General features: G+C 39.9%; 1 protein-coding gene across 4 annotated transcripts; it reads left to right on the forward strand.

The window, feature by feature from the left end:
* Positions 1–8,847: 8,847 nt before the first annotated feature.
* On the forward strand, positions 8,848–20,037 carry LOC138746987 (zinc finger CCCH domain-containing protein 10-like). 4 transcript variants are annotated; one of them, XM_069905787.1, is made up of 5 exons: positions 8,849–11,566; positions 11,682–11,727; positions 13,056–13,114; positions 13,849–14,094; positions 16,574–20,037. In XM_069905787.1, exon 5 carries the CDS (start codon positions 16,609–16,611, stop codon positions 17,446–17,448), a length of 840 nt encoding a protein of 279 aa, XP_069761888.1. In that variant the 5' UTR covers positions 8,849–11,566; positions 11,682–11,727; positions 13,056–13,114; positions 13,849–14,094; positions 16,574–16,608; the 3' UTR covers positions 17,449–20,037. The 4 variants fall into 4 exon arrangements, with proteins under 4 accessions (XP_069761892.1, XP_069761888.1, XP_069761890.1 ...); XM_069905789.1 differs by lacking the exon at positions 13,056–13,114 and adding an exon at positions 13,169–13,238; XM_069905791.1 differs by lacking the exon at positions 13,849–14,094 and having other exon boundaries at positions 8,848–11,566.
* Positions 20,038–24,133: the final 4,096 nt, after the last annotated feature.

The following is a 24,133-nucleotide window of genomic DNA, read 5'->3' on the forward strand; positions in this document are numbered from 1 at the left end:
ATTTGGATGCACAATTACAGCTCCATTATATATCCTAGTTTCCAATAGAATATAGAGATTCATCCCCTGATCTTCAATTAAAACATGGAGATCTGAGTTTTTATTAACAAAAGATGTGTGGGAAAAGGGTAATGGGAATAATGTGCACAATTTAGATCAGTGTGGCAAAATGGTAACAGGATTAAAACATGCGAGCAACATTTATAGACGAGCGTGGAAAAATTACAACATTATACGCACACACACACACACACACACACACACACACACACACACACACACACACACACACACACAATAAACTGGGTACATACAACAATCAAGGTAAAGACCACGATATCTGCCACCCCTTGACTCAGAGCAGGCACGTCTCTATGCTGCTAGGGACACTAGAATGCTCCCAACCCTTTAACAGTGCACATTTTATGATTTCTCCAGCGCCGTTCCACAGTACTCAGCCTGGAGTGAAGCAGGGTGGTCACTCGAAGATGGCAGAGGGTGAGCCAAGCACATGGATGCCCTTTAAGGTGCAGGAGGGCTCAGGGTCAATGCCTTGGTGCCAGCACAGGTTAATCGATTACAACAGCCAATGGGCCATGGCCATGTACAGGAGGGCTGTGTTAGGTCCATCCCTGGTAATTTGCAGGATACCAATGGCTCAGTGAAGCAAGGTTAAGTAGATTGCAAAGGAATTTAAATAAGCCAAAAGCAAGGTGTGTGCTAATGGGCGGGGACAAGCCTCGATTGGCAGGTGGTGTCTTCCAACTAGGTAGGGGGCAATGCTGTCATTTGACAGCCATGACCCTTCACAATACAATCCACCCCTTGGAAGTCACACCATTCACCAATCATTACATGGAATACAGTGAGGGAAAAAAAAATCTTGATAGAAGTCTTACCCTTAACAGTCTGATAAATCATGGTTACAGCTATTCATAAGCTAAAAAGTATGTTCATATACAAGAACAATGAAAAGCATATGTTTAGTAAAAACTACTATTCAAGCAGATCAATAAACATAAGTGCCTTCCGAATGCTGGACAAGGCACATAATCAAATTGAATGACAACACCTCACCAGCTCCCCTGACCCAAACAGGGTCGCTGTATTTCCGATGCAGCAGGGCTGGCGTTTGACACCAGGACGCAATTCCTGCTCATGTTCTCTTTCGGGTGCCACAAGTGCATCTGTTGGATCCTTGTAACGATAACCAGAAGGACTCGGGACTGAAAGTTAGCCAATTTAGTGTTTTTAAAAAAGAGCTTGAAGAAGCCTGTGGTCGCCGCCGCAGGCTGACACAAGACGCTGAAAGAGAACAAGCAGATTGGCTGGGAAATGTGAGGACTTTTACCACTAACGTCTGCAAGTAGCCAGTGCAAGGTCATCCATCAGATGCCAGAGTCCTCTTGGCTTGCGCATCCGGCACCTTGGGTTCATGCTTGGGTGTTCCATAAGCACAGATCCTAGATGCCTGTCATCATGCTATCCAGTGGTGGGGCAGGCCAGCAGGTATATCTCCAGAGTGTACCAGGGTGCCCTTTTTTCTGCACTGTAGTTTTACACTAGGATGCTGTTCTGCTTTGTTCACTTTCAACAGGTGCCACAAGTGCATGTGTTGGATCCCTGTAATGAAAACCAGGAGTCGGGACGGAAAGTTAGCCAATTTAGTGTTTTTTAATAAAAGCTTCAGAAGCCCTACCCTATAAGGTGTTTTCTGTTGATGGAAGTTCTGGGGTGATGCTGTCAGTGTATATATTTTGTTTCACTTGACAATGTTTCTTACAATGGTTTGATCAATGGCACTAAGAAGCTGCAACTTTGCATCTATAAATTATAACTATGAATGTATAAATGGTAACTTCAATTTCCCGAGTCTGCTTAGAGACATTATGCAGAGTAGAAACCACAGCTCAGGGTGCCATTTTAAAAAAGGGTTCATTACAAAGGCTGTACTTAGAAGGTCCATTTTAACAAAAAAAGTCCATTCCAAAGGTTGTCCTTGGAAGGTGCATAACAAAGGATGTGGCCTTATTGGAATATCCAGTGATAATGCTTCTGTGGCAACAGCTGTTGCCTGTCTTGATGAATAAATGACTGTCTTGCTAGTTACTGTAAAGTTGCTGGCTCTGTGTTGATGAATGTTTCGTAGAGCCTCACATCGAGAAGAGGAACAGGTGGTCTTCTATGGTTTTGTTGAGGGGGGGATGGGAAGAGTACAAAAGATAGATTAGTCGGGGGCTACCTCTGGTGGGGGAGGATCAGAGGGGAGCCTGGTCCAGGTTGGAGTGGGCAATTCGAGGGAGCCCCGGGGGTGGGAGGAAAGTCTGCCACCACGTGGGTGAATTTTCCTGCTGGCTGAGATGAGCTATCTCCTGTCTCAGGAGATCTGAGCTCAGCCTTGAGGGCAGGAGAGACTGTTTCGAGTGGGAGAGGAGCAGAGACAGAATGTTTAGATAAGCGTGGCAAAATGGTAATGGGAATAAAACACACGCGTGCTTAATTTATCGACCAGCATGGCAAAATTGCAGCAAGGATAAAACACACAGTTACACAACAAACGATACATACAACAATCAAGGAAAACCCAATACAATGCTCAGCACCCCTTGACTCAGTGCAGGCACAGCTCTGTGCTACTAGGGACCCTAATTAAAGAGGTCTCAACCCTTTAACAGTGCACAGCTTACCAAGGATTTCTCCAATGCCATTCCACAGTACTTGGCCTGGAGTGAAGCAGGGTGGGTCCATCGAAGATGGCAAAGAGAAAGAAGTCAGGACATGTGGTACCTTTTATAGCGCTGGAGCGTGTGGGTCCAGCCCAGGTCATTTGCAAGGATCCAATGGCCTGGTGAAGCAAGGTTAAGTTGATTACAAAGGAATTTAAATTAGCCAACATCGAGGCATGCACTAAGAGTGGGGTGGGGCCAAACCTTGATTGGCAGGTGGTGTCTTCTGACCAGGTAGTGGGCAGTGATATCATATGACAGCCACAACCCTTCACACTACAATCTCTCAAGTTAAATCTGATTGTTTACTTCAGAAAGGGAAGGCCAGAGGTGTGCAATCCAGTGATCATTGTGAGAATCAAAGGTGGAGAGAGTGTGCAAATTTAAGTTCTTGGGACTCAGTATCTCAGAAGATCTTTCCTGGACCCAATACACTAAAGCCATCGTGAAGAAAGCATGTCAGCACCTCTACTTCCTCAGGAGTATATGGAGAAAACAGAAGCCCTGGCAAATTTCTACAGAAGTGTGGTGGAAAGTGCGTTGATCAGCTGCGTCACAGTCTGGTATGGGGACCTTCAGCATAAAGCCCTCCAAAAGGTAGTGGACACAGCCCAGGATATCACAGGCAAAAAAAACCTCCTCACCATCAAGAACATCTACAGGAGATGCTTCCGTCGGAGAGCAGCAGCAATGATCAAGGATCCACACCACCCAGCACATGCTCTGTTCTTGCTGCTCCCATCAGGAAAGAGGTGTAGGTGCCACAAGATTCACACCACCAGGTTCAGGAACAGCTGCTCCCCCTCCACCATCAGACTCCTCAACAACAAACTCCATCAGGGACTCATTTAAGGACTCATTGATTTTCTTTCAGTTCTCTGTATTGCACACAGTTCGGTTACATTTCTTTGTTTACATATTTTATGCTGTGTACAGTTTATTTTCCCAATAAGTGTTAAATCTGCCGCGCCTGCAGGAAACAAAAATAATCTTGGGGTTGTATGTAATGTCCTGTATGTACTCTGACAGTAAATCTGAATCTGGTGATCTGGAATGATGATTCAGATGGACATTGACTCGTTTGAATGTTGTTCGGCTTCAGATCAAAATCACCTCAAATAATTTTAATTGGAGATCTAATGAAGTACAATTTAAATTAAACATTTGGACTAATGCTGGTGTCTGGATTTCCCAATGAACTATTTCCATGGTGCTCTCCTTTGGGTCCACTAGCTTAATTTAAACCGATTGCTTCAATTTTGCAGGAGAAAAATTAAAGACAAATTGGTTGAAAGGAGAAGAGAAAATGCATTAGGCCATGTACATTTGCTATCCGCCATCACATTTTGCACAAGTCCATTGTGTTTACTACAAAAAAAAGGACTGGTATATAAAATCTAAAGATACCAAATTGTTTTAAGGCCTCATTTTTACATAGGATGTATGTACTCAGAGTTGTACAAAGCACTTCCCATCTCTTGCATTACCCCAGAGCCAAATTAGAAGCCATAGGAGTGAGGGGTTATTATTGTGGGTCCAGGAGCTTGTATTCAGAGTTTAGCTTTTTTTTTAAATATAAGAATATAACAGGTGCTGGTCAAGCTTTCAATGCAAGATGGAAAATGATTGGGTTTTTTTTCTATATTCTTCACCTTAATGAAAGTGAGTCCATTTGATAAGCACTTGAATCACATGGTCTTGTTCTCATGTGCTTGCAGTCAATTGCTTTATCCACATTTTAATTTTTGCAAGTACTACAAATGTAATTTAGAAAATAAGTGATTTGCATAAACCTAGTTAAGGTTTTGAAGAGTACTTCCTCAAAGAATTATTCTCCAATGGAAAAAAAATGGTCCATTTCCTTTAAAGCAAACTGCACTTAAATCTTGGTGCTTCTATGGGGGTAGAGAGGAGGAGGTAATTGGTCAGCTGAAAATCTGAAACAATACTGCTAGAAACAGCAGATCAGGACAGCATCTGTGCAAATAGAAGCAAATTAATGTTTCCGATAAAACTCTTCAGATAATTTTTAGTTCATTAATTGTCCTTCAATGTGGCTTTATCAGTTTTTCAACTATTAATTTCTAAACTATTAAAAATAAGACCATAGAAACTATCCTTTTAGTGGATCATGTTTATAATCAAAGGCATCCAGCATTTGAAAGAGTTTTATGCATTCTTTCTCCCCTTAACTATAGATGCATGATGTGCAATTTTATTCTTGGGCGAGTGTTTTTCATTTCATGAATATCCAAAGGCAGGTAGCACATTGGAACAACAGCCAGCATGTCTGCCACAGTGCTTTTCATTGCCCGTTTAAATGGCTATTGCAGCTGCTGTTCCTTGAGTGGTGTTGCTAGGCATAACAGATGATGAGGGAATTTCAGCTTAATTGACTGAAGTGCTTAAGAAATGGCACTTGCTCCTATTTATAGAGCCTTTTTGTGTAATGAGTACTTGCTGTTGTTCTAACTGCTATAGTTTGGTTTCTCATCTTTTTCTCTCATGCCATTCCATGTCATATTTATCTCTTGCTTACTCTTCAGCATCCTGTACCTATTCTAGCACATTCACCTTCTTTTCTGTGTCCCAGTGCACACCAGCAATTTTGTTTCACAGGTCTTGTTTTTCCATGTCCTTTTAAGAGGCTGCTTCATAGCTGATTTCCTTTTTAAGGTTCACAGATCCCATCCAACTTTGTTATTGCTCCTCCCACATCTTCAATTTCATCTATTTTTTGCTTTCTTCCTTCTCCCATTACTGAAATCTACTGAGTCATAGAGCTGTACAGCATGGAAATGGGACTTTTGCCCCAACTCATCCATGCTGACCAAATTGCCATCTAAACTAGCTCCATTTGTCTGCATTCAGCCCACGAATGTTTCCTATCCATTGTCTGTAACAGTTAGTCAGGAACATGGATAGTCCACAATCAGCATCATCCTTGAGATAAACAATGACATCTTCCACAAATGAATGTTCCTTGTTTTTGTGAACTGATTCATTTTTCAAAAAGGCTGATGATACCTTGCTGCGCGCACTGTTAATTTCAAAATCATGGCTGGTGCTGCCCATCTGATTAACTTAAATGATCTGCATTTGAAAATTTTAGAAGCTTAAAATCACCTCTTTCAATATACTCCACAAATTATTTCCTTTCTCCAGTTGCATGTTTGGACAGAATCAGAAGGTATTGTGTGTCTTCATGATTATTTTCTTGCACACATACAACTTTGCTCCTAATGCTTTGTTCTCTGCTCCCTATCTGTCCTTTAGCTGCAGACTTGAGTGTTCTCTTTACCAGTCTCCTTAATCCACTCTGATGCTTGTAACCTTTTCTATTATTTTCATGCCATGCGTCTCATTTATGTTATCCGTTTTTATTACAATCACAACATCTGCAGATTTTTGTTCAACTCTCATTTATGTTCACTCTCCTTGTTTACAAAATTTTCTGAGCTTGCTTCATCTCTGGAACTTCCTTTTTTTCCCCACTCACCACCTTAAGTAGTTCCTTACTATCCACATCCCATGCCATCAGTGCTCTCTGGTCTGTCAAGGATTGCTTAAAGTGGGATGTGAGTTTGAGAAAAAAGACTGAGAACCACTGCTCTAGATCCTTTTTAATCCAGTGGTTCTCAACCTTTTTCTTTCCACTCACATTCTACTTTAATCCCTATGCTATCAGTGCTCTGTGATTAGTAAGGAATTGCTTAAGGTGGGATGTTTCTGAAATATTTGGCTTGAGAAAATTTTTCATTGGGGCCCATTTCCTTTGGAGTTCTGAAACCGTGCACATCACGAGTCAATGAGGGACGATTAAGACAGTGGTTTTCAAACTTTTTCTTTCCACCCACATCCCACCTGAAGCAATCCCTTACTAATCACAGAGCACCGATGGCATAGGGATTACTTAAAGTGGGATGTGAGTAGAAAGAAAAAGGATGAGAACCACTGCTTTAATTTGAATAGTTTGTATTGTCATTGCTCTTCTACCCCATTACCTCAATCAGAGATTGAGTATAAGGGGTTGCCCCATTAGAGAGCATGGTAAAACACTTTTATAATGAGGGAGTGCCTTCTATTGCAACTTGGTAATTCATTTTCATTGGCTTTGATAAATTTTGTTAAGCACTTTGCGGATGGAGTAAACATCTGTTAACTGAGACTTGGTCCTGATTAGGAAACAAGGCTTTAAGAGTTCAAGTATGCTGGTTTATTGTGCAGAATGGGAAACCTCCCAGGAGTAATGAAGTTGGAAAAATGGTGGACAAAAGTGGGAGTTTCAGTGGAAACTAGATGGAAGTGGAGGCAGATGGAACTTGCAGGTATTGTGATGAAGAATGCTTAAAGCCAGAAAATTAGTTGAATCCAATTCTAAAGGTGTAAACTGCAGGTAGGAATGTAAGTTATTTCTGTGGAAGCACTCATAGTGGAAAGGCAAGAGTACAGCTAAGCAGGGGAATCCTATGATTTAAATGCAAACTTTTGCAGATGCTTGAAATCTGAAATAAAGTAAACTTGGCAATATTTGTCAAGTGAAAAACAAATTGACAATTTTTGGCTGATCTTGTCCAATTTCAATGCTAATAAATGGTTCACGGTCTATTAGGATAATTATCAGAGGATGAGAGCAATCTACTGATAATCACACTGCAGTTTACAATTGGTAGAATCATTTTGTAGTCTGAGTGGTAATTTTGGAGAGATTTTACCAGATTTTCAACAGAAAATTGGCATATCATGAGGTGGTAAGTTTGGGGAAGTTGTTCACCTAAAAGATGAGGTATTTTCAAAGATACAGGTACCTTTGTAGTGTGGATGACAGTGAAGTTCATTACAATGCCGATGTGTGTGAAGCAAGGAAGGGGTGGGACAACAGTTTAGTACAAATTTCTCTGGTCACCTTTTGCAAATCCTAAAAGCTCTATCTCTGAATTCTCTGCTCTTCTGATTCTGGCTTGTGCATTTTCCTTGGCTCCTCACCTTTATTATTGGTTTCCAAATACTCTGCTCATCGCCTTATCTTCTGAAACTCCCTTTCCCTTGGCTAGATCTTTTCCCAGTTTCACAAATCATATCTATCTTTTCAATTGCATCTTTCACTTTTGCTGTATTCTGTTCAGTGAATACATGAAAGCAAGGATGATAACCTAAAATAATGTCTTTAAGCTGCTATGACAAAATTGCTTTATCTCCCTCCATGGCTGTTTGCCCCAAATCACAACAATCAAAAATTATTCAAGCCTTGTCAGACTTTCTCACATAAAGGCTAAAATGGAATGTTTAAAAAATAAAATCCTAATTGCATTTCTTGTTCCTAGCTTCAGAAGGGAAAGTGGAAGTGAAGATTAGCCTGAACAGTTCCCAGTATTTGATTTGAGAGCTGTATGCACTGGCTTTTTAACAATGTATTCTGGCCAAATCCCACCTCCATGCCAGCTTGTGAAGCTGAACTAGTTGTAGTGTTATCATTATCAACTAACGGATGAACAACAGTACAAACCAAGTAGAACCCAGGTTTCGACAGGATTCCCTTCCTGAGAAATGTTCACAACTCAAACTTTTTTTGTTCATTTCCAACTTGGTGTGTAGGAGAGGATCACATCAAGTTTATTGCCATCTGATTGTTCAAGAACAATCCAATGGAACAGTGTTCTCCGGTCCTCAGTGCAAAACACGCAGACACAACCAGACATAACACACGTACAGACAAACAATACATATGCACGATAAATGTGTGTGCATGTTTCTTAAATGTGAGAGTCTCAGAGGGTTAGTGTGAGCAGTTCTTTGGTCGTTCAGCATTCTCACTACCTGTGGGAAGAAGTTGTTCCTGTATCTCTTTCCTGACAGGAGTAGCTGAAAGATTATCTGTGCAAGTTGGAAGGGGCCCTCGATGATTTTCTGCGGTCTCTTAGAATAAAGATCCTGGTAGCGTCTATTGGAAGGAGGGATAGGGAAACTCCAGTCTGTGCTGTGCTGGGAGAGTGAACAGGACTGCCACCTGGCCTCACCAATTTGGCATGCAAGTGAGTTCAACCAGTGCTCCCAGCTCTGCATGACTCGTCTCAGCTCCTGGGGTTGGAGGCAAGGAGATTTGGGGGGGGGAGGGGGGGAAATAAAGGCATGTGGAAATATTCTGTTGCCACCCAGCAGAAGATGCTTCCATCCTTATCCATCCTGCTGGTCTTCCAAACATGCATTTGTATCCTAGGAAGGACCTGTACCTCAACCTCTGCAGCTTGCATACTGCATTCACCAACAGATCCTCGACTGTTATTTTGTGTAAATCTATTAAGAAAATTTTGCAATTTCAGCTGTGATCTGTGGATTACACTTCTGAGTAAGAATGCTCTGAGTTCAAGACTCGCCGGAAATTTGTATGCAAGAAGTTAGGTTAATAATTTGTGCTGATGTGCTCTGTTGGATGAGAATAAACCCAAGTCCTCATCTGCTTTCTCAAGTGGATCCCACTATCCTGGTGAATAATTATCTCAATCAGTAAAACTTATCACATTGAGGGAGTTTGCTGTGTGTACTTGCTGCAAAGTGCTAACACACAAAGTAGTGGTCATTTGAACCAAAACTATTCAATACATATCCCAATCTACTCAAAATATTGAGTCTTGAGAAAAAGTTTCAGGTTCGGTGGGTTTAAAGAGATGAGTCTGCACAGAAGGGTTTGCAATCACACGTAGCTTTTATTAACACAAGAATTTATAGAAGAGCGTGGGAAATTTTTAATGGGAATAAAACACAATTTATAAAAGAGCATGGGAAAACGTTAAACAGTAGCAGTTACTAATTCACACAGGCGGTGCCAACATTCGCATACTATAAGCAGGGGTCATGCACACCCTCCCAGACCCCCTGATCGTCGGGAATGGCTCCCCTTACCCATGACCCTTCCAAGTGACGACCCCAGTAGCGACCTGGCGTGAAGCGGTGTCCGGGGCTCTCACCATGAGGCAGAGAGAGTGAAATGTGCTCTGTGCTGGTGCTAAATACAGAGCTAATCTGTGTGTCTAGCCCATAGTGGCGCTGAGTGATTTTGAATTAGCCAATGGCCAGGTGTGCATGAATTAGTGGGCCCAAGTCCAACCTTGATGGACAGGTAATATAATGAGTGGCTAGTGCTCTGCCTTGATTGACAAGTGATGTGACTTCTGAATAAGTTTCAGGCAGGGAGGTCATGTGGCCACCCGTAATACACACATTCCAGATAGGTGAGGAGGCCACATTTTTTCCACACACAACATTCCACCCTTGGCAGCCACCTCACTCTGCAATTACAATGATGACAATCAATGACTTTATGTACATGTAATAACTAAAAAAAAAACAAAAAGATGTGCTTTTAAAAAAGGAAAAAAATGATACTAATCAAGTGAACACCTAATGAAATTAAATGACAACACCTCACCAGCTCTTCTTCCCCCACCCCCACCCAACCAAACAGGGTCGCTGTGTTACCGATGGAGCAGGGTGGAGATGCTCCCAGTGTCAGAGGGGAGAGTATAAAAAGGAATTTGTTTGGTTGACCCACTCATGTGCCTGGTTTCTCCAGCTTGGCTGGCAAATTTGAACACATCTGCAAACAGGCAGTGCAAGGTCATGCATCGGGTGCCAGAGCCCTCTTTTGGCTTGCGTATCCCGCACCTTGGCTTCATGTTTGGGCAGGTGCCTGTTGCTATTCTGTGGTGAGGAAGGAGGGGGGTTGGCTGGCAGGCATTTATCCAGGATGTACCTGGAGCGCCCCGTTTATATGGGCTGTTGTCTGACACCAGGGTGCCGTTCCTGCTTGTGTTCTCTTCGAATGGGTGTAACGATGGCCAGGAGGAGTCAGGACTGAAAGGTAGTCAATTTGGTGTCTTTTTTTAAAAAAAAAAGGCTCCCACACCTCCACCCCATGAGGTGTTAATGGGAGTTCTGGGGTGGGACGCTGTCATTATCAAGTGTCACAAAATAATATAGAGGTAGCATGCAAGTACAAATCATTCGTGGGTTTGCACATGATGGTAGCAGACACCTGTTTAAAAGACTACCAGGGCTGTGACGTTGACCTTCCCCACCCCCTGCCATGGCTCCCAATTAAAACATAATATTTATTGTTAATGTGTCAGCTGTAATGATTAACTATTTTGTAATTTTGAGCATTATAATTTACAGTAACAGTAAGTCCTTTTTTTAATTTTTATTGCCCTTGAAAAGGTAATGGTGAGCCATAGCAGTCCTGGTAAAGGTACACCCAGAGGACTGGTGGGTAGGACGTTCCAAGATTTAGATCAGTGACAATGAATGACCAACTATTTATCAACCAATGAAACTGATTGTGACTTGTTCCTTTTTAAGCAACTTCTGGTGCGCAATCGATGAACAGCATTTGTGAGATTTTGTTTTCTTGGAATATATACATCTGATGCATTCTTTCTTTTTCATTATTGCTCAGAATGGTGCTGTTGTCACTGCAGCTGAATTCTTCATCTTCCAAAGCTGTTTTACCTTTTGATCAAGAGTGTCTACTTGCGATATTATATGAAATGTGATGTCTTGCATTATGCTCGGTCATGCTTGTAGCCATTGTCATTAATGAGCCCACATGTGTTTTCATATAAAAGTTGAATAATATTGTGCTTTTGTTTATCACACTTTTGTGGTGGTTTCTGTGGAAAAAATTATGCATCAAATAATGGTGTCACTAGTGTGCTGGAAGTGTGCTTATGGGCAACGTCACCCAAATGAAACACCTGAAGGGATTGCGTCCATGTAGGTAATCTGGACTCACTCCTGAGGAATAAGAAGGATACTTTTATTTGAAGAATGCGAGACCAAATAATGTAGGTAACATTACTTATTTATTTTGGATTGTATCATGCTATGTTTCAAATAGATTATTAAGAATGTTAAAAACCTAGATTGTATAACATGTCTTTTTATTACTGTGAAAACTAGGTCCAATGAAGCACTCACAGAGCAGTTCTCAGAACTCTGTAATAAAGTAAGTGGATTTTTCAATTTTGTGATACTGAATTTTTAAGAAGTTTATATGCCTCATTTATTTTGAATATGCCTCATTTATTTTGAATATTCTGGTTTGCCTCGCTGGTACAGAATGAGGAAAACCAGCAACAGTTGGTGAATCATGGTTTGTTCTTGATTAGTAGAGATCCAAGTAGCTTTTTAGTTCTAGACAAAATAATGTGGGTTACACAAATTCTGTTAAATGAAACAAATGTGGATTTCTTCAGATGTTAGTGCTACGTGTGATTTTAAAATTTCAGAGTCATTGTCTTCCATTAAAATCTGCTCTCGATGATGAGTTGGTTTAGAATTGTCCCATAAGTGTCTCTTTAGTAGCTGATAGTGAAGGACTACAAAACAAAATGGGCTCTAAGGTGGGCAGACATTTAGCAGCTGACGAGCATTGTGAATTATTTAAAATGAATGGGAAGGAACGTGTATTTTTTTATAGAATGTGGTGGAGCAAATGATTCTTGAAGAGCTTGTACAGGTAATTGAAGGTTGCAGTCCAAGTGAATGAAGCCTTTTTTATTTTAAAAGAAAGGCAAAGAATTGATTTTTAAAACTTGAGACATTTGACCAGAAAGTCATGTTAAACTTCTGCAGGGTCTTATTCAGCACCATTTTGTGCTTTCTATTTATGAAAGTGATAAAGAAGATAAACATGGATTTGTGAGCAGGTGGCTTTGGTTGAAAGCCTCTTCTTCAGGGAGATGTAACAAGTCAAGATGAGAAGAATAAATTTAATCTCAAGATTTTTTAATTTAGAACATCGTTGGAAAGTTCAGCTCTCTGCCACAAACTCTTGAGTGAAGAACTCGTTCCTTTTTAAACAATAATTAAAACATTGCTTTTTAAAAGAAACAATCATGAAAGTAATATATACATCAAAGAGTGAGATCCCAAAAGTTTGGAGAAGGAGCAAGTAGTGTTGGACTAGGTGACGAGAGAAAATGGGCAGAGATCATTGGGATAAATGACCATCTGTGGTTATTTGTGTATTTGGAATTTCTTTTGTACTGGGTTGCAATTGAAGTACAAAATGTTAAACTTTCTGCTTTGTTTTCTTATTGGGTTCTCGGTATGTGATGCAAGGTGGCATGCAGATGCGTCTCGTAGTTGTATTTCAAAAATACGTCATGCTCCAAGTCAGTTAAGGATTTTAGGAATGAAATACATGAGGTTTTGTTCCTACATTATAGTTATTAAAAACCTACTGTATCAATGATTCAATCCTTCTATTTCTGCATGATTATTAGAGGAACCTACAGGGCATTAAACAAATCATTTATCTGTTCAAAACAGTAAACTGGGTTGAAATGTTCCAATCACTGAATAGTCCGTGACATCACTTTTCAGCTTTGGTGAGTTGAAAGTACAGCGGCTTGCAAATAATTCTGATTTTGTTTTTCTCTCAGTGCACCTGATCCTTTGTGGCCAGTTGCAGCTTTTTACCTTCCATATAACATAAGGGACTTTTGGACTCTGGTGGGTTCTATTTATTTTTATTTAAGCTGAGAACCATGCTTGACTCCAACTAATTTTGAGTTAAGATTTTCGTTCTTTTGCACAAATGCAATGTTCAGTACTTATGAACGTAATGCAAATATCAAATTGTATTTACGAAGTGCAATACCAAATTTAAGTTCCTGTTTTGGGTGTTCCATTTGAATTTTTTTTTCAAATGTGAGCTTTTCTGTGTTTCTAATTGCATGTGTGCTGAATTTTTGCGCAAAAATAGCAAACTGAAGAAAATAAAGTGACTGTCCGAATCACTGCTTATGTAGGGGTTTCTTGAAATTCTGTTTAACTCTGACTCCAGTATTGTTAACCTGCCTGCTGCTACTTTTCTGTGCTTCCTCTTGATTTCATTTTAATACTCGTTCACGAGATATGGGTATTGTTGGCACGGCCAGCATTTAGTGTCCATTCCTTATTTCAAACATTGAGCATGTGTTAACTTCAGGAATAAAAGCACTTGTTTTAAATCTATATCTAGCCTATAATGGGGTACTTTCAGACTCTTGTATGGAAGACCATACAAGCAGTTTATTTGAATTATGATGCATGTTTGGAGCTGCTGCATTTCTATCAACAGCTTATTTCTACTTCATTTGGATGCAATAACTTTTGGTGGCAAGGAGCTAAAAAGATCTCTGCTAGCGCAATGAGCAAAATGGTGCCCGTTCAGAATAGCATCGGCTGTGCGCAAAACAAAAACAGGAATATTTTACGGCAATAGACTGGCAAGCAACTAAAATCTGTCAGCAGGCTATGAACAACACTGCTGGTTCTTGATGATGCGCAAAATGGACCATTTGGAGCAAACTTCTTGCTGCTATGAGTAAGTGCCCTGTTTAGATGTGTTTATTAGGAAAACAAACAATGCATCAGGCCTCTTGCATGATGACTTGCAAGATCATTTACCATGTGTTATTTTTGAGAAGGGGATTAATGCCACTAGTAGCAACGTACAAGTTTAGTGCTCATGGCAGGAAACAGAATTGGAACTGGGACAGCAACTCTGCAGTTGGTCTTTGAATATCTGCTTCCCTGGATTTGAGTTTGTAAATTTATCCCTCAAGTTAAATTAAGTCACTAGTTCTGAACGTTCCCTTGTCCATGTTAAGCATTTATTCAGTTATTCCCTTGGGTAATTTAATCTGCAATAAAACATGCAGCTGGTTTAGTATGGTCAGCTGAATCATTTACAAAATCCTGATAATTTCTTACTGCTTAACCTACCTCCTTAAGTGGTGGGTCTTTTGGTACTACAGATAATAGGTATATTGGTGGGGATGCTAGTTGGAGATTTGTGGTGTTGAAGCCCATGTGCAGACTTGGAATTACAATTCACATCGACACTCCATTGCAACATTATGGGAGTACTGCATTGTCAAAATGAGCATAATTCAAGATTCCTTTATTATCATTTAATGCAGAGCATAATATTACACAAAATTGCCTTCTGCCTACCATAAGGCAGACAAAGAGTTGCCATTAGTCTCACCCTGTACTCTAGTAAGAGAGAAAGAGAAGCAAGAGAGAGTCTCTTCAGAGTCGCTGAGTATCCGTGGGCTCGCTTCCAGCCCTCCCGCAGCCTCTGTAGCCACGCAGACTCCTGTTTGAACCATCGGCCATCTGACCTCCAGATCCAAACCTCCGTAATCAGGAAACCTTGACTCCTTCTTGACCTCAGCATCCTCTCAAATCCTCGCTCTGATACCTGATTCCCATGATCCAATCTCCAGTAGGCCACAGTCAATGCAGCTCTCCCAACCGGAAGTCGCCTGCAGTTTGTGTGGGTCCCTCAGTCTCTGAGCTCCTCACTGGTTCGCTGCCATGGCCAACTTCCCTGTAGGGTCATCTCCTCTGCTTCTCCTTTTCAATGTCGAGTGGGAATGGTCTCCTTGTTACTGGTGCCCTGCAACAGTCCACAGCTCCCCTGGAGTCTACAACACCCCATTGCCACTGCCGAGCACAGGTGCTGCACTCTTGGGCACAAACCCCATGGTTGCAGGATTTTGCTTAGAAATACTGGCTCCTTTAACAGGCTGTTTAAGGTCTGTACTGAGCCGTCAGCATCAGGACTGGGGCGCGCCACCGTATTTTTTTTTTAATGCCAGAATATTAAACTGCCTGCTTGTTCCGGGAGTAAGAGATCCTAAAGATTTGATGTTGAGTTATCTAAACATTTACTCCTCGGAATGTACCAAAAATAGATTGTTTGGTCATTTTTTTTTCCTGCTTGTGAGACTGCATGTGCGCATTATAGAAAGGCCTAATACCAGAGCATTTTCTTTATGTCAAATTCAGATTTATTGTCAGAGTACATACATGACATTACACACAACTCAGAGATTCCTTTTTCCTGCGGGCGAGACAGAATTACCAGTGAAATTAGTAGATAATTTGGAGAATTATTTTGCCAACTAGGTTACAGGAAAATACTTAATTTTTTTTACAGAAAACAAAAAATGCCACACGGCTTCTGGGCAACTGAACAATCCATAAATTACTGAAATATAATGCTAGTACTCAGTGTGAATAGAATTGGATAATGAATTAAATTCCAGATTTGTCTGAAATATTTATCTTTAAAAAAAGCACGAGAGCTTTCAAGAAACAAATATAAAATTCAAGAGTTTCCATCATTATTATTATTATTTTCTTCCCGCAATTTTCACAGTTGTTTCCATCTTAGCTGTGTTACCCTCTTTTATCTCAAAGAAATCCTTCTGAAAAGCAGGTCTTGGTATTTATGGGGGTTGATTTAAACTTCTTGCTTCTATGTACCCTGGGTAAATTTCAGGCTGTCCAAACTATCCTGCATCTTTCTGTGCCTACAGCTTGGAATAATGATGCTAAGCTAAACTCTAACGTTACAGTAGAAAGAGAAGTTTAAATGTCAGTTAAACCTATGCCTTTATTAACTTTCAATAATAAATGCCTGAAATAATCTGAAGTAGAATACTTGAAATGGGAAAGAACTTGGCCTTTCATTTATAGTCTTTCCTGTATTTCTTTTGTATCAATGCTGAGAGGTCACATCCTAATTTCCCCACCCTGGTTTGGAAAAAAAAACGATGCTGCTCAAAATGGCTAATAAATGTGATGTTGAAGCCTCATGCAAACACCTTTAATGCCAATGCTTTTACAGAAAAAGGCAGCTAACATGCACGTAAAAAGAGTGCTTGCAAATTGTGTTTTCCCAATTAAGTCACTTTTGGGGATTTTGGTGTGGTCGTGGGTGGGATGCGAAAATGACCCACACTTTTATGGTCAGTCCTTTTTCTCTGACATGATTCATTTTTCTTTTGCAGTTGTTTGTTGAGCAGTGCAGAAATAATCGGTAAAAATGGCAGACAATAATGTTGTTAACAATGGCAAAGACGAGGCTGGCCAAAGCACGGAAGATGTTTGCCGGGACTACCTGCGCAATGTCTGCTATCGCGGCAAGACCTGCAAGTACCTCCACCCGGATATAAATGAGGTACATGACCTAGGTGTGAAAAAGAATGAGTTTGTCTTCTGTCATTATTTTATGAATAATGTTTGTACCCGTGCAAAGTGCACATTCATACATGGTACAACAGAGGATGAGGAATACTACAAAAAAACAGGGGAGCTTCCCCTGCATTTGCGCTCCAAGGTGGCTGAAACCTATGGGCTCTCACTTTCTGACCTGCCTGCTGATAAAGGTGAGATCCCAGTATGCCGTGATTACCTTAAAGGTGACTGTCAAAGAGGCTCAAAGTGTAGATTCCGGCATTTTAAACGTGACAATTTAGAACCTGATAACAAGCTGACACGAGACCCTCCACTTTCTCAGCCGGTGCGTAGATTTGATCGATTGGATAATGATAGTGGTATCAATTGCTATGAGTATGACCACCGCTTGAAGAGGAGAAAGTTAGAAGGGTTTGAGTTTGAAGTGTATGAATATGATCTCACAAGTCGACGATCGGTTGACTCTGGATACCTGGAGGAGGAGAACATTATGCTGCGAAACCGAAATGAGGAACTCAAAAAGCAGGTGTCAAATTTGATGGGCAACAATGAGGTCCTTTTGGAACAGAATGCATTTCTCCGCAACCAGATCAAGGCAGCAATGCTGAACTCCATGTCCACAACAACAACCGGGAGATTTGGTCACTGCACTTCTCCAGGAGTTAAGACAAGGGGACTTTGGGAGTAAATTGATTCCAAAAATTGCAAAGTAACTTCTAACATCTGGGCACTGATCGTATATGTTTGTCTTTGCTCCTATTGAGTTGGATGAGGTTTGGGGGAAGGTGGGGAAAATATTCTTCAGATGTTCAAATCCCGAAACAATGTTTATTGTTTCAAAATATCCGGGTCAAGATACATGCCAAGTTTCTTGACAATTTTACAAGGCTGTGCAGGAAGCATCAAATGAATTTTGACTAAAGTAAACTTTTTTCTCGATGCTTGCAGCAATGGCTAAGTGAAATTATATTAGGTGTATATATTAGATGGAAGAGGCATTGAAGAGCTACCACCAAGTAGTTGACTAACAGAGGTCACCATCATTGAAAATGTGGGTGCATTTTGGTGAGGAACAAGTTTCTTAACTCCATACAAGGCTAAGGTTAATGGCAAGAGGTCTTTCAGTGAGTTACCACAAACCTGTTAATAGTGATCTGGATTAGTGTATTTGGGGACAGAATGGGACTGTCCATGCTGCCATTTGAATGAGCTGTGCTGACTGGAATATACTAACTTGGGTGTTCTAAGCCACCACTGGAACACCTAACATTTTCGAGACAATGTAAACCATGACGAGGAAATTCTGGTAACATTGAATTCTTGGAAATGTAATGATCCAAAACTGCAGTACGTTTTCTCTCAAAGTTGTGTTGACTTGCAAACAGTCCAGCTGGCATGTATCAAACAAAAATACATTTTATGGGCTATTCCTTTTTTTTTCCAATAATTTTTTTAGTAAAGCTGTGTGAGAGCATCCATTTTTTGACCTTTTTGTGATCTGCACATCCTGGCTCACATTGATGGGGAGAAACTCGTTGTACGAGCTGTCTTTCTCTTTCCTTCCCTGCCCACCTACCATCACCAGCACAACCATATTTGATAACTTTGAAAAGTAAAAGAATTTTATTGATTATTGGCAGTTAAATCAGTAGGTCCCAGAAGCTACGAAATGGAAAAGTCACAAGAATTTGCAATTCTACAGTTGCATTGAAATAAATTGTGATGATTCTGATTCTATTCAGCTCTAATATTTTGTACAATGAAAACAATAATAAATAATATCTGGTGTTCACAGCTTGGCTGCACAAGATACTGGATCAGCATGTGGCAGTTTTAGTATGTTCCAGATTTACTTGCTGACTGATCTCTTGGCTTCGTGTAAGAAAGCATTCATATTAGACACAGGAGCAGAGCTTGTATGCAAGAAGGCGCATAATGACACTGCTTGAAAGGTACTTTTGGAACTGGGTTGAATGCATCTGGCAGTTTTGAATACTGTATATAATTTACTACCATTTAATACTAAATATCCTCCCTCCCCAAACTATATCTGGTATTACACAACCCTTTGTAAACTTGGTGAATGGAAAGAGTTGCTTGCTTGTGAATAGTTGGATCAACATTATTAATCCTTTCCAGCCAAGCAAGCCAGCCCCAGCCTTTGAATAGAAAGACTGTCTGTATTTGTCTAAGGTCAGTCAACTTGGCTTGGATACACCAAGGTGCCCAGGAACTAATCTAAGATGATTCAGGCATTAGCCAAAATACTCATAACCGAGCTTAACATTTTTATCTAGGTTTAGGAGACCATTGACGTCTACATCATATTTTTTTTCTTTCAGGTCTCAATCATGTAAGTTGTAAAGTGTGAAATTTTGTTAGAATTTTTGCACTGTTGTCTTACAGTGCTAATTGTGGTTGATTAATGCAAAAGAAATTGGGGCCAGAGGGTAAAAAGACTTGCAGATTATTAAAACTGTGGTGGATGTGCATGCTACAGTGATTATTAATGTTGAATGCAAATATCTAAATTATGGTAATTATTGAGTTCCACCCTTTGCCATTTCAAACACATTAATTAGACCTTGGTGCACTGAGCTTAATTTCTCTGGTTAACGGATCCTGTAAATCAGTGGTTCTCAACCTTTTTCTTTCCACTCACATCCCACTTTAAGTATTCCCTATGGTATAGGTCTTCTGTGATTAGTAAGGGATTACTTAAGGTGCGATGTGAGCGGAAAGAAAAAGGTTGAAAACCACTGTTTTAATCATCCCTCATTGACTCATTATGTGCACGATTTCATAACTCCAAAGGAAATGGGCCAATTACCATTTTTTTCAACCAAAATATTTCAGTAACAATTAGGTCTAGAGCAGTGATTCTCAACCTTCCCTTCCCACTCATCCCACCTTATAGAGCCCCAGTAGCATAGGAATTATGTAAAGTTGTATGTGAGTGGAAAGAAAAAGGTTGAGAACCACTGCTGTAAATAATGACTAGCCTGAATATTAGAGGTATTGAATTTTCATGCTTGCATATGTTGCGGCTGGAAAGGTTTAAGTGTGTGTGCAGTTGAGAGAGAAAACTTTTGCAGATGGTTGAAATAAACTTGATTGAAACATTCAAGTTAATATTCTTGCTTATTCAATACCTGCCTTCTGTTAAATTGTTGTTACCAAACTCTAGAGGTCCCCTTCATGCACTTTGTTCAATTTATAGATTTTAACAAAAGTTTCTGGAATTTAGTGCATGTATAATAAAATGATTTTTTTTCAATTATCGGTGCATGGCCTTTTTATTTTTGCACCATATCCATGTATATCAGAAAAGGGTAGATTAGTGTTTGGCTATATTATTTAAATGAGAAATGAGGTAACTATAGCTTTGCTTTTGGCTGAGAAATATTTAGATTGGGGAAGACTTGAAACTTAATTGATATTTATGCTTGGAGGGAGACTATAAGCCAGCTCCACAGAGTCAGAAGGCTTAGTTTTACAAGAAAATAGTTGGAATTTAAATACATTTCAACCTTGGATTATTTCGGATGTTGGGTGTGCTTGAAAGAATTGATCAATATATTTCACTTTTCTTTTGCTCTACAAAGTTGGGAGAAGTTAAAATTACTGAAAGGAACAATCCTCTCTTGGGCAAGTAATGTCTTATTTATTTTCAAGTGGATCGTACCCTATTCTGCAGTTTTAAACATTTTTCAGTCTATTGACCAATTGGAAATACTGACCAAGGAAATACCAAGGATCACCAGCCTCCAAGCCTAGCTTCCAGAAGCATGTCAGCTCTGAAGGATATAGATATCATTATGTAAATATACTTGTTTTCTGATATCAGCAGTCTTAACTAGCTTTCACATTGGGTCCCAAATGCTCCCACTAATATTGAAGACCTTGTATGGGGGCATTGTAGGTGCACGTTCATGGTGTGATGTACAGGTGCCTAACCTTTTATTCAGCAACCTCCTAAATCTAGTACTTTTTTCGGAAATGAAAACGTCCAATGCCTCGCTCCCAGCCCCTGCCCATCCGTTGGTCGTGCCTGCCCCCAGCCATCCATTGGTCACCCCTCCCACCAATCTAACTCCTGACGCAGCAGCAGAGGTGCCATGCTGCCGAGCCCTTAGTTCACTCGCAGCAGTGGCTGCCAACTGCCGCCAGCCGCCACCGTGAGCGTCCTTCGGGTTTGGCAGCACTGCCAGCCCCATGGGGGATTATGGTAAAAAAGACGGCCATTGCTCTCATATTGAGCCAGCTGCTGCCTGCTTCTCCCCACCAGGTGCTTGGGGCCAAGATTCACCTTTCAACTGAAGGTAAGAGTCTGAGGCAGTTTTATTTTGAAGTTTTACTTTTAAAGTAAAAAAAACATGCTAGTGATATTATGGTCTTTATTTACCTAAATTCATTTAACACCCTACACCCCCAGTTTTGTGCGATTTTTGAAACATCGCATTTGCTTAAAGGGATCCATTTTAAAATGATTCTGAAATCAAAAAAATTTTAAACAATGGGAGGAGTCTTGTCCTGACAATCCTGGATAAAAGGTTAGGTACCTGTAATGTAATTTAGATTTTTTGAGATTGAAGACTTATTTTCTCCAAATTTCCTGCTTCCTAAAGCAATAACTTGTTTAGATGCATTGCAGGGTCCATGAGAGACCCTCTGAAGCTTTACAAGATATCTGTTATTCCTGAATATTTAAATATTGGGGAGTATCACACCTGGATCTAATCCTATCCACACCACACATCTGACATTGCAGATTTCTACCAACAGATACCGACCAACAGCTTCCCCTGGCTGTCCTTCCCCTCTTTAAAGAGACATGCAGAGGACCACTGCAGAACCCCACCCCAGGCTCAGATGGACAAACTCAACAAAAGGGCAGACACAAACATGAGAATCCTTACAATTCTGAGATGCCTGACTCTACAGTTACCTGCAATTTGACATAAACCATTAAGCTATGATAGAACTTGCTGTCTGATAGGCATTTTCTCAGTCAGAAAAATATGATCTGCTTCAGTCCTACCTGGTGGTATCTGATCAGGTATGTTTGCAGGGTTCAATAATTCCCTCAGTTTTGGAGTAAACTAATCTAATGACACTTAAAGAAAAGAAAATACCTTTCAGCCTGTTGTGTAATCTAAATATGTAATAAGGCTAATTTATCACTGAGTATTTCTTCATCTACAAATCTGTGGTAAAAGATATTGCATCTGATAAGGTTGCATATGTAAAGCTCCAAATGTGGCGCAAATTTCACGTTCACTAAAGAGCGATCAAAAGCATATAATACTGGCAATCTTAAAATTGTGCGCTGCAGAAAATGCCCATTTTGAAATGAGAAATTCCAGGTTGAGTTTTATACTCCCTCTTGACTCACCCACAGGCACATTCAACGCCTACTTCTGCATGCTCACCCCATCTTTTGACTTCCCAAACTTTTTCCTTGCACCATTATCATTCTTTAGTCTCTTGTCTGTTACGCCTGTTACAATATTACCTTTTATTTTCAATCCCAGTCATTATTTTGCAGGACCTTCATTTTTAGATCTAAATCAAAAGAGAAGCAAGCAAGCAAATGTGTGGAAAATAAATTGGGAGTAGAAGTGGGAATACAAAAGCAAACTGAATATTTTAAAAGGAAAAAAACCGTAGACAGTTGAAAGGGAATATTGAACCCCAAAACTAATGATGTAGGAAACACGAGGATCAAGGAAGAAGAGTGGTAAGTAGTATTAGACTGCAACTCAAAATTGAATCTCCACTTTGTCTATATTGTCCCTTTGCCAGTGCTTTGTTACTAGGTACAAAATGTATCAGTATAACTGAAAGGTCCTGAGTGAAAGCCTGAACTTAATAACGAGAATAAGGATTGTAGATTTTATTTCACAAGATTTTAAGTAAAATTATCTAGCTGTTGATGTGGTGTGACCAAAATGTCCTTTTTTTCCCTTCTGAGGCTGAACCACTTTCAACTTTGCTAATACAAAAACATTTTTGAAGTTATTTAGCATGTATGTTGACTGGCAAAATATAGTCCTTTTGTTTACTTCTGTGAATTCATTTTAATGCTACCAACCTAAAAATGTAATTTCCTGTTTTTAACTTTCAATCTAATATAGGTAGGTGACTGAATACTGTCTATCCATTAATTTCAAGTCATTAGCATTGTTTGATGTATTTTTAAGTGTGATTGCGTCATAGTTGCCAAAGACATTCTTTCAAGTGAATTCTTCCACTTCAACAGAAAAGACATGTTATAGTTCAGGAACCACCTTTTGGTCTTCAGTGTTCCATTTACTTCATCTCTGTAAATTAAGATGTGAAGAATAATTCTACTTGTATCTTGACAATGGCTGTGTTCTTCCAAGGACTTTGGTGCTATAAGAAAAAAGGACATTCTTTTCAAGGAGTCAACTTCTATAATTTGGCAATGTTGTAAGTTTAGTTCTTATGCTGTATAGTATCTGCTTCCGTATTATTTTGTCTTGAAATAAATCTGGACAAATTCTTCTTGCTCGTTATGTCACATTCAATGCCTTGATGATATTTTATTATTCCACCCCCTGATGTCTCATGGGGATGGTTTTATCATGTTTTCTTTACAAAGTGGTGTGTTAAAGACAAGGTTAATAGCATAGAATTGGTCAAATTAATTTGCATGAGGGAAAGCAAAGGTAAAGGATCATGTTACAGGAAACTATGTTGCTTAGAGAGCTTGTAATCCAGCCGCAAAACTACAAAAACTACAAAAAAACTACGAAATGAGCAGCTAATTCCAGGTATCCTTTTCAAACTTTCCATTTTCCTCATTGGTTAAATGTGTTTTGTTGCTATTGTATACGGGAGGGACTGCCCCTGTTTGGACAGGGTTATGAAGGTTGAATACATTTTACATGTATTTGAAAAAGCAATGTGATGTTTCAAAATTAAACTATTGATGGGGTTATATTAAAATGTGGGGGTGGGGGGTGGTCTCCAACACTGCATCATGTTGAGAATGATAATCTTTTATCATAAAATCTGGTGTAGCTAAAGCACAGATGTCTCTTCTTTTTACCTTTTCTGAGCTGTGACTGGGAATTTCATCGAGCCTGAAGCACTTACAAGTTTAAATATTCATTTGTACTATCATGTTGATGACAGATTTTCATCTTCTGATTTTGGGTTTATCCATTAAGGAGGTAAGTGTTTTAAAAATGACTCTTTCTGTACCACCAGGCAAACAAGGTTTGAACAACCCAAACAAGTGAAAATATTAGCGCAAATAAAGCTAAATTTCATGACTGGTCCACTAAGCTTGCAAATTGCATTTGGCCCACTTACCATAATTTGCACATCTCGTAATTGTGATTGTG

This window comes from Narcine bancroftii, chromosome 12, assembly GCF_036971445.1.
Source record: "Narcine bancroftii isolate sNarBan1 chromosome 12, sNarBan1.hap1, whole genome shotgun sequence".
In the NCBI taxonomy this organism is placed as follows: Eukaryota; Metazoa; Chordata; class Chondrichthyes; order Torpediniformes; family Narcinidae; genus Narcine; species Narcine bancroftii.